An 11279-nucleotide genomic window follows, 5' to 3' on the forward strand; every position below is an offset into this window, starting at 1 on the left:
CTTACTTTTGCTGATGTGTCCATGTTAAATGGTGAGCTGACAGGTCACCAGGTGATGTGGCAATGCATATTTTTGGGAAATCTGATTTTTAAGGTTTTAAATTTTTTCCAGTGTAAGTTAATTTTTTTAAACAATATTTGAATGATATAGAAAATAAAATAAGAAGATTTGATTCACATATGCATTGTCACACCACCCTATGACTTGTCAGCTCATTATTCAACTTCACACACATCAACAAAAATAAGTCTAAAATTCAGTAATGGAGAAAATTTATGAAATTTTAAAAACTGAGGAATTATATTTTCGGATTTAAAAATGTGATGAGTAAAATAATGAATCAATGAAAATAGGTGAACAAATATCAAAATAAAAAAATGAAAATAGGTGAACCAAAAGTGCAATTAAGCCTTTTCTTTTTCATTGTTAAAAGCTAACAAACAAGAGCACATTGAGAAATCATCAAGACATGATCTCAGTATCCTGAAAATGATACAGTAAATTTATACTTGGCAGCAAGATGGATAAAAAAATATCTGAATTTGAGCACAAAAATTAATAAATGTGTTTGAAACGTCAAGTATATCAGGAAGAACATTCAGTTTCCACAGTTGTATACATGTTATGAAAACAAAATGTGAGATGCCTACTCTTCCACCCCAAGTGATTTCATCTACAGCCTCCGCAGAAGAAAATTCCCCTTTCTGAAAGATGTTTCTGCAACTATGGTATGTTCTTAAATGCACACACACCCTTGTCCCAGTTTGAACATAAATTTTGTTGTAAATATAACTGCATGCTTGATCATCCATGGACACAATGAGGTAAAACCACAGATAAAACTTCCTCTATGCAACCAGTGTTGTGAAATGTTGTGCTTCTCAAGTGGAGGGTCGCATGATGGTCCAGACTCCAGATCAAATGATCATAAGATAAATAATATGAAAGCAAAAGGTTGCATAATGCTTCTGCCTCGTATAACTTTAACTGATGAAAAAATATTAGTTCAGCTTCACCAATAATCGCCGCAAGAACATATCCCATCTTTGAAATGGTGGAACCTTTTAGCATCCCTAACTACAATCACTCTTTCTGTGATCTTTGATATCAGCTTAGTTGCAGTGTGGCAATCTAAACAAACCCGAAGATTCTTGATGATCCTGATCTCGGTACCCGGTTCAGTGGTAATAAGGCCGAAAGCTATGGCTAACTTCTCACTATGATAATTAAATGCGAGCTCTTTTTCCTCTTCTTCAACATCATGCAAAGCAGGTACTGTTTCTGACTGATACCCCATCTCCCTCATCTTGCTAGTTAACTTCTCCAGCTTTGCATAAATATCCGTGGCATGAGAATGAGAACGATCACCAGAGACAAAGACATGGGGGGTCCCATTAACCTCAATTAGAGTGCACCCTGGACTCTTAGCCAGTTTTCTTCTCTTAACAACTTGTCGTATTGAAGCAGCCTTTGGGAAGTTTCTCTCCTCCGAATATATATTAGAAAGTAAGACATAGTATCCAACGCCCCCTGGATCGAGTTCAAATAGCTTGTCTGAAGCCAAGCGGGCTATGTTGGTGTCTTTGTGAATCCTGCAAGCACCAAGCAATGTACCCCAGACAGCAGGACCCGGCTCAACAGGCATTTTCCTTATAAATTCCAAAGCTTTTTCTAACTGTCCAGATCTCCCCAGAATGTCTACCACGCATGCATAGTGCTCGGCTAAGGGCTCAATCCTGTATTTATTGACCATAGTATGAAAAACTTCCTCTCCTTCGCCTACCAAGCCAGCATGACTGCAAGCATACAAGACTGAAAGAAAAGTTACAGCAGATGGATTGAACCCCAAATTCAACATCTCATTGAAAAGCTGAAGTGCTTCGTGCCCATATCCATGGAGTCCATAACCAAAAATCATAGTATTCCAAGTGACAGTATTCTTTTCCCTCATTGAGTCAAATAACTGCCATGCCTCTAAAATGTTCCCACACTTGGCATACATGCCAACTAGAGCCGATGAGACATAAATGTTTGGTTCAAGATTTTTGCTTTTAATTAACTGATGGACCCACTTTCCGAAACTTAGAGATCCGAGTTGAGCACAAGCTGAAAGGATAGTTGTAATGGTAACTGCATTTGGAGTGAATTCAGTATTCATCATTTCCTTAAAAAGAGAGATGGCCGTATCTGTCAAACCATTCTGCGCATAACCTGAAATCATAGCATTCCAAGCAATCACGGTTTTCTCAGGCGATTCATCAAATAGCTGGCGAGCCAAATCTATTTCATTGAGTTTGTTGTATATAGCAGTTAGTGCAGTTGAAACAGTCGGATTCAAAATAATACCAGATTTCGCACAAAAACCATGAATAGAACAAGCCAAATGCAGATGACCAAATGGAGAATGCAATGGAATCAAACCAACAATTGTGCTTGAACTGACTTTCTCACCAGAAAAAAGCAGCTCTCTGAAAAGTTTCACAGAACATTCAGTCTCACCATTGGAAGTAAATCCAGAAATCAAGGCATTGTAAGCAATCAAATCTGGTTTACTAATCATCCCAAACAACAACCTCGCCGTGTTTACATCCCCACATTTGGCATACAACGAAATCAAACCAGTGAGCACATAATCACAACGATTAAACCCAATTTTCAATGCCAAACACTGAATCCCCATCCCAACTCTCAACTCTTGCAACTCAGCAACAGCAGGAAGCACAGCAGTCACAGCCGACGAATCCAACCTCACTCCCTCTGCAATCATGTCCCCAAAAAGCTGAATAGAATCATCAAAACAACAATTTTTAACCAACCCATTAATCATAGTATTCCACAAAACAGTATCCCTCTCAGGCATTCCATCAAACACCTTCCTTGCAAACCCAACACGCGAAAACTTGCAGTACAAGTCAACAAGAGCAGAACCAACAAAAACATTAGAACCATACCCATCAATAATGGAATGAGCATGCAACAGCATCAAGTGCTTATCGCCAGAACAAGCAGCAACGGCGAAAGCATATGTGAAATTATCCGGAGCAAGATTAGTATTGCGGCGCAAATGGGCATATAGAGAAATGGAAGAGGAAGGTGAAGCGTTGAGGGAGAAGCCACGAACAAGGACATTGAAGAGGAAAATGTCGGGTTTAGGAACAGAGAAGAAGAGGGCGCGTGCGTGGCGCGTGGCGCCGAAGTCGAAGAGTTTTTGGGTGAGTTTGGTGATGGTGGCAATGTCGTAATGGTAGCCATTGAGAATGAGTTGGGTGTGGATTTGAGTAAGGTGAGGGAAGGTGCAAGCTTTGTTGATTAGAGAGATTAGTGTGTTGCGGCTAAGTCTGCCACTGCTACTGCTAAGGATCATTGAAACAATTTTTCATTTATGCTTTTGGGGTCACCAAAGTTTGTATTTCATTTCAAGTTCAGCAAAGCAATTTTGTATGATTATAATATGATTATCAGTACGATTAAGCCCAGTTTGGAGTAAAATACATTTTTGAACTTATAAAAAATAATAAAAAATGATTTAAATAAATAAGTTTTTTATATTAATTTATAAGTTATTTTTCTATAAATTACTTTGACAAGCTTATGAATAATAATACATAAAATTTTATCGATTTGCATAAGATAAAAATAAGTCAAATATCTTCATGTGCTTAACTCAATTGGTAGAGAGTAGAGACATCGCATATATTATACTGTAGTTGAGGTTCGAATCCCGGACACTCCACTTATTCACGTTTAAATGAAATTTTTAACCACTAGACTACTATTCTTATCACTTGTTTGTGTTAGTTGAGAGTGTCTTTCCTGGGTGATAAATTTTAGTTTTTTAATGGGATTAATTCATACACACAAATATTAAAATTCATACACACAAAATGTTAAAAGTGAAAATTTGAAGTTTTAATCGTACTCTTCCATATCAAATGTTACCGCAGTCTTTTACCAACTGACATGGACGGAACCAGAAAAATTTATTAAGGGTGGCGAAAATATAACACACTATAAGTTACATCATCAATCACTTGTTTCGACTATTAATAATTTTAAAAAAGTTTCTTAAATTTTAAAAGAATCAATCTAGCATATAAAAATTAATCTCTAATTTTTTTTTTTTAATAGCCTGATGGCTATAATTCCACATTTTTAAAGTGAATAACTAGATTTTTCCGAGTTTGAACCTCGCTTTCTATATATATATAATACGATATTTCTGCTAATTGAACTGATTAAGCCATGACACTAATCTCTATTTTATCTTTTAATTTAAAATAAAGTGAGTAAATGGTTTGTCTTTTCGGTTAAGCAAACTAAAATGGACTATTTAGTATTATTTATTTTTTTATAAAAAAATATATATACCCAATCCAAGACAGAAAAAATCTTAGGACTTTTAGAGCACTTATGAAGATAATTATATTTACCTCCTCCAAAAAACTAAAAACTTCTTGAATTTAAGATCTTAGTATTTACATTACAATGGCCAATGAATATTTTTCTTTGTGAGTAAGAATCAAGTGGTGAGTGGTACTGGTGACAGATGGATGACAATGGACTGAACAAGTCTGTGTTAGTTTTTGTTTTACCATATGAAATCATTGTTATTTTATATAGTCTAATGCAGTGGCGATTGGCGAGCACTTATTTTTTTTAATATATGGACAGGGGCGACACTATGCATAATAGGAGTATACTATTTTTTTGAAAAAGTAATAGGAGTATACTATATAGTATCACATATGTTCTAAGGGTGGCGACCACCCCCTTTCAACAACACCTAGTTCCGTCCCTGCCAACTGAAGTGTAATTATGGATAAATACTCCAAATTTAATGTAATGGTCTCATGGTGAGAGATTTGGATAGTATGCTAGAGGTTTTGGATTCGATCCTCGGCTGCATTGTAAACAAAAAAAATAATAGCAATAACGTTACCAACTGGCACAACAACGGTTTGATATAAGCTTTCTTTTTTGTCGGAAAGCAATCTATGTGTAAAACCTCTTTGCCATGTATTTGATGAGATAAATGCAAATTGTAAATATGGACTATTTTGCTCATTTGCTTTGCATTTTCTTTTCATTTGCCTGATACAAAATTACAAGTGGAAGGCTCGGGCCACCGGTGTTGACTAGAAAGAAAAATATATTAATTGGACAATATGAATTCCAACATATTTGAGGGAGGAGTGGAACAAAAAAATAGAAACCTATTGCAAAAATTTACATACTAATACTACCACTTTGGTTGCAGCCTCAAAGAGACTATTTCTTGTTAGCTTGGTAGCAGGTCAGGCTCATATATGTGTCTAAATTTCCGAGTTTGGTTACTTGTTTACATCCAAAGCTTGCTTGATCTGCATGAGATGCGTACGAAGGCTATATTCCTCGACCTGTTTTCGCAAAAAAAAAAAAAAACGTAATCAATTAGAAACAAACGGAGGAACGGTGATAAGGCGCATTGATTTCATTCCTCTCATCCATTAATTGAAGAACCAGTTTACATAGGTTTCATAACTGTCATCATTCTCTAATAAAAACATCTATAGATATTGTAGTTGCAGCAGTTATACAACTGTCAAACCATGATAAGTGGTGGATAACTGTGTAAGCCACATATCTTGGTTGATTAATATAGATAAGGTACATATTTTTGTCAATAGATACACAAAAGTCTCTAATTGATAATTTTTGCAACTTCACCTCTACACATTCATTACCAAGTATTACACAAAAATCAAAATGCAAAATGTGATAAGTGTGAGTTGAATGTATTCCCTACTAATTTATGCCCGTACCCAACATCATAAAATTGAAAAGGTATACCTGCATAATTCAAGTTAATAAACTACTCACCTGCATAGACGTTCCAAAAGCCAGTAGCGCTTCACATTCATCAAGCATGGCTTTCTCCTGCGCTGATATGATAGCAACTTCAGAAATTAAGTTATTCATGCCCTCCACCTGTAAGACACAGTATAAAATGGGGTCATCTTCTAGTAGAATATAACATTTGATAAATGATACACAAAACATAGTAACCCTTTACCGCCCAAAACTGCAGTTCTACTAATTTGAAAAAATCAAAAGGTAGAAAAACATACACCCGGCAAAAAGAGGTTTTACATTAAATGTGACGACATAGAAAATAGCAGGATAGAACAACTGTTTGCTAGGTGTTTATGTTAATCAAACCAGTGGAAATCTTAAGACACTTAGCTCACCCGTGATAGTAAAGGGCGGATTGCAGATCCCATAGCTTGCATGACATCAACAGCTGAACAGATAGCAAGCTTCAAGTGCTCAAAATCTGCCTGTAGGAATGTAAACATAGAATGATTGATGTAAGTGTCACTTCCCAGTTAACATACCAAAAGACACAAAAACCATGCATACCTTTGCCCCTCCAGTCAGCGGAAGACGAAGAGTGTTTGCCTCTAAGTCTTCTACAGCCCCACATAGAGCATCAACATGATCGCTTTCAAGAGCAGCCCAGTCATCAAGGTAGGTCATCTAGTTCATTGACGACATAAAAAATCGATTACTATTTATTTATTGAAAGATTTGAAATATTAAATAAGGAACAAAACTAGCATCACATGCAATAACTGAAATTAGATACTCAATATTGTATAAGATTTCATATAATATCAGTATCTTCTTGATCAAAATGTTTTTTAAAATCTTTAATCCAGATCAAAATGTAACCACCCTCTCAAACTATACCAGATTATCTTATCTTCCAATGTCCCATCTTCAACAAGCAGAGTCCTAAGCTTTCTATTATCCTTGTACTTATAATCACTTATATCAATCATTAACATGAAACACGGATAACATATTATCAGAGACAACATAAACACAGCTTTTCGATATAGCAGGGGAAATCTCTTGGTAAGTGCATGTGTGTCACTTATAAACTCCACAACAATAACTCTGAAATTAAAGTACTAAAACTAAAACACATGAATGGAATGCACCATAATAATAAAAGTTTTTTTTTAAACTGATACTACAATAATAAAATATGGCATATAAAAAGATTATAACATATCAGTCAAGAGAGAAGTATTACTTGATCACTCAAAATAGAATTCAGCTTCAGCTCAAGCTGCAGCTGCTGGAGATAGATCCTCTTCCTAGTAATCGACTCCCACATAGACAAAGTAGTGCTCCATACATTATACAAAGTTTTCTGCGCATCATTGAACGAATATTTGTAAATTGATGCAGGCAAATGATCCCAAATATGCAATCTATGTAATATAGAGGAAGACCAAAAAGAGTAGTTTTTCAGCTTGTCAAAGATAGCAAGGCATACCTCCACAATTGCATTTTGGACATAAAATGCATCCTCTGCTCTCGCATTGGCAAATCTCCATTGCAAGTATCTGTTATACATAAGTCTTAACTGGTGAGCATCTTCGACATAGGCTGCACCTTTTTTCCCTTTTTTAAAATCGGCAATAAAGCTAAGCACTGAAATTGAATTGTTGAATTGGTCGGATGAATTGGTTGCCCATATTCGACTTGGACTAACTCCTCCGGAAGGAGTTGATGGCCTTGACCGAGATGGACTGAGGCCTCTTGAACTAGAGAATAGCATTGGGGTCTTACTAGGTGAGGCGGGACGTGACCCTGGAGTTGTCACGGTCTGAGATCTGACTCCAGCAAATGATAATTTATCGGATGAAGTGGCAACAGTTTTGATAGGTCTTAATACGTGGAAGCTGTCATCAAATGATTTCACCTCACTTCCTATTCTACCATTTTCAACAAGCGACAGTAGCTTTGCAACATCAGTAGAGGTTTTTTGCAAGGGCTTACTTAGATCACCTGGTAACGACAATCTTCTTAGTGAAGATGCATCAGTTCCTGGAACAGAACTGTTCAACGTTCTGGGCGTTCTGGGCATCTTATCTGAATGATCAACACTTCTATTTAAGGGATTAGAAGATACCTTCCCACCTACTCTGCTTGGCCACCGGTGCTGATCTATCAATCGAGAATGCAAACCATCAACTGGTTTCGAGTTTTCAGACTGATCAGAAGCATTCTTCCCTTTAAGAGGACTCCTCCTTCTCTCTGGTGTAGGCTTTCGCGCAGTTGGTGTTTCAACCAGCTTGTGTGCCACGTTTGAAGTTGGCCGTAGAGTACGATCAGAAGCACTAGTAACAGGCCTCTCTTTCTTACTCACAGGTATCGAAATGGTATCTGACTGAAAAGAAACACTCAAACTTCTCATTGTTGAAGGCCATAAACTCTCTGTCATACGACTACCGGCTACCCTTCTGTTTATATGCACTTCATCCTGGATGGGCGTAGAAGGACTTGATGGGGAAGGAGGTGTTGCAGGCCGCTTCCTCTCAGCTGATTGAGCTCTCTTGGGCAACAATTTAGACGATGCAGCCGTTCTTGTAAAGCTGTTTGGAGACGGAGATGGGCATCGACGAGGTGATGGAGATGGACATCGACGAGGACCAGATGGAGATGCCGGAATAGGAATTGGAGTAGGTGACTTATACCTTGACCTAACTTCCCTAGTTCCAGACCTCCTGGGTGTGATTGCATTGTTCTTTTCAGCTGAAACCAAAGGATGTCGTCTCGGGCTCTCCCCGGTTCTATGTTTCTGTAATGCTTGCTCTGATTCACAAACATCCATCCACTCTATCCCAATCAGACCACATTGATGGAAGTTTTCATTAAACTAAACCAAATATAGAAACTTTAACAATCCAATGGAATAAATGAACAGCGCAGATTACCCAGAAAGAAGATCCTTTTCTCTGCAATAAATCTGTCACAAATGAAAATAAAGTAAGATACCACAGACTGGTAAAGAAAAGAAACGCAAAGAATAAAACCATTCATAAAGGAAAAATAAAAAAGCGCACATCTTTACAGTGACTCAGATCTGTTGAAGAAGAAATTCTCAAATCACAAGCAAATAAATCAAGTGGGTATGTTTTTTTCATGAAAGAAATACCGAATCCAACAAGATCAGGACACGGCAAGAAGAATATGGAGAGGGAAAACAACATCTGGTGTAATGGATGAGAGAAACTAGCGGAAACTGTCTCAACGTACATTTAACGTTTTTTTTATCATTAAAAGTTGGTTTATGTTTAACTGAAGATTAAACAAAAAAGTTGATTTGCTGAGGAAGGGGGGGCCCTTAAAAATTAGGGATACTGGGAACTAAAATGGAATAATAGAGGGCATATAAGATAAGAAAGAGAAAATACTTAGTGTTATAGAAGCTTTATTTTTTCCCCTTTTGTCTCTCTCACGGGAATGCCATGGTCTTGTGGGCTGGCAAATAGGTTCACTCCACACAAACACACTCTGTCCCTATTTCTTCTTCTCTCTCAACTCATTTTCATGAAAGGGAATTCAATGAAAGTGATACCATAACTTGCATTGCAGGCCTAAAAATAAATATTCATAACTCATAACACAACTAAGTAGCAATTAATCAATGTGTAACTTTTTCCTTAGATGAAATGAACTAATAATTACTACCATATAGTAACTAACTTTGTAGTATAAATTTGCAAACAGAATATTATATTCAATAGAGACAATTAATTAATGCATTTTGTTTGTATTCTATACTGCATAATATTTTATATTATTTTGTTAATTTAATTGAAGGTAGAAGTTTGAACTTGATGGTGTTATTGTTGTTTGGGAAATGGGCAAAGACAAGGAGATCCACGTGCAGTGATGATCATTGTCCATCCCCATAAAACTATTGTGTAAACCTAACATGATACACAGGCACCATTTTCTGCTACAACAAAAAAGAAAATAATAACCGATCGTTAGTTGCTTCAGTGGTGATTGCACTGAACTTGGTAGGGAGAATCATGATTCGATCCCCTGCAACTGCGATCGGGAGGGGGCAGGAACCACTTGATGCCACAACCGACACAACTGACCCCGAAACAGATTAAACTGATAGTGAAAACAAAAAAAAATAATTAAAAAAAAATAGAAAAAAATTATGCAGACTTGCAGAGTGGTAATTTCGATTTTTGACAGTATATATGAAGAATATTGCTGAAATCCAAGAAGGAAAAAGTGAAAAAATTATTAACCTGGAAAATTGATTGAAGAGAAACAAAACAAAAGGTTTCAGAACAGAGATCTATGACAAATAAATGTCTGGATTCATACAGATTCATGTCTCTCTTACTGAAGACACGGTTAAGTGTTATCGAACAAAACAAGTACTAGAGATTAAAACTTCATTAAATTTTACTCCCAGATTCTTCGTTAAAACAATAAACACATTCAAAACTTTCTCAATTTTTTACAATGAAAATTCAGAAAACAAATAATTGAAAAAGGAAATAATAATTGAAAAACCTAAACTATTTCAAGCATAATGTGATCATAATTAATCAAGATCGAGAAAAAAATTATAGAAAAAAAAATCCAAAAAAGGAAAATTAATAAAAACCTAACTCAATTTCAATGTAATTTAAATTCACATCTTCTACTGATAATTTCAGTTTCTCCGATCAGATTAAAACTAAACACATAAAAGAACGAATCAACGAGATAGAGAAAAAAAAAAAACTAAATAAATAAACCAGTGATTGAATTGAATCACCTTCTTCTCGAAATTTGGATTGAAATTAGAGACGGCGGAGACGGAATTTAGAGGCGGCAGGATGTTGCCGGAGTTTGGTTGCAGCGGCGATGGCAGTTTTGTGATTTTGAAAGTAAGTGGGAAAGAGAAAGAGAATAATAAAGAGAATTAAAAAGAGGTAAAATAATTATGGTTTCGTGTTAAGGAAAAACTTTGCTAATAAAAATATAATAATAAAAATTAGGATTAAAAAAGGTAATAATAAAACGGTTTCAGTTAAGGAAAAAGGAGGGAGACGTGGGGTCAGTTGTTTTTCGCGCCACCTAATTTTAATTGTTGTTTGGTCTTTTAGCTGTAACTGCTACTTACATCTTTGTTATTTTTTAATCATTTTTTAATTTTACTAAACTTTTTATTAATTTTTAATCTAAAAGTACATCGTTAGTCTGTCCAATTGCAACAATAATCATCGATCGTAACAATATGTGGGGTCAATTATTCATTCTTCTTAGTATTTCAAAATTTCTACTAAAAAATAATTATAGTTTGCTTTTTGGTTACTTTGCCCAACTTATTTTTACGGTTGTTTAATGGTGATGAACATTTAATGGTGGGGAGCGGTTATGATGCATAAGCGAATTTCTTATGTATCATGCATAAATAACATACAAAATTATTT

General features: G+C 35.8%; 2 protein-coding genes across 4 annotated transcripts; both read right to left on the reverse strand.

Annotated features, from left to right (window-relative positions):
- Positions 1-533: 533 nt before the first annotated feature.
- On the reverse strand, positions 534-3436 carry LOC123910977 (pentatricopeptide repeat-containing protein At4g30700). Its single transcript, XM_045962275.1, has one exon. The coding sequence runs from the start codon at positions 3362-3364 to the stop codon at positions 1013-1015; it is 2352 nt and encodes a 783-aa protein (XP_045818231.1). The 5' UTR covers positions 3365-3436; the 3' UTR covers positions 534-1012.
- A 1603-nt stretch (positions 3437-5039) lies between these two features.
- LOC123908284 (AUGMIN subunit 8) lies at positions 5040-10857 on the reverse strand. Of its 3 annotated transcripts, none has more exons than XM_045958871.1 (7): positions 10622-10857; positions 7325-8800; positions 7079-7198; positions 6400-6516; positions 6228-6317; positions 5860-5967; positions 5040-5396 (listed from the first exon to the last, which is right to left on the reverse strand). In XM_045958871.1, exons 2-7 carry the CDS (start codon positions 8663-8665, stop codon positions 5331-5333), a joined length of 1842 nt encoding a protein of 613 aa, XP_045814827.1. In that variant the 5' UTR covers positions 8666-8800; positions 10622-10857; the 3' UTR covers positions 5040-5330. The 3 variants fall into 3 exon arrangements, with proteins under 3 accessions (XP_045814827.1, XP_045814829.1, XP_045814828.1); XM_045958873.1 differs by having other exon boundaries at positions 9249-10821; XM_045958872.1 differs by having other exon boundaries at positions 8898-10802.
- Between the last annotated feature and the right edge of the window lie 422 nt (positions 10858-11279).

This window comes from Trifolium pratense, linkage group LG2 (assembly GCF_020283565.1).
Source record: "Trifolium pratense cultivar HEN17-A07 linkage group LG2, ARS_RC_1.1, whole genome shotgun sequence".
In the NCBI taxonomy this organism is placed as follows: domain Eukaryota; kingdom Viridiplantae; phylum Streptophyta; class Magnoliopsida; order Fabales; family Fabaceae; genus Trifolium; species Trifolium pratense.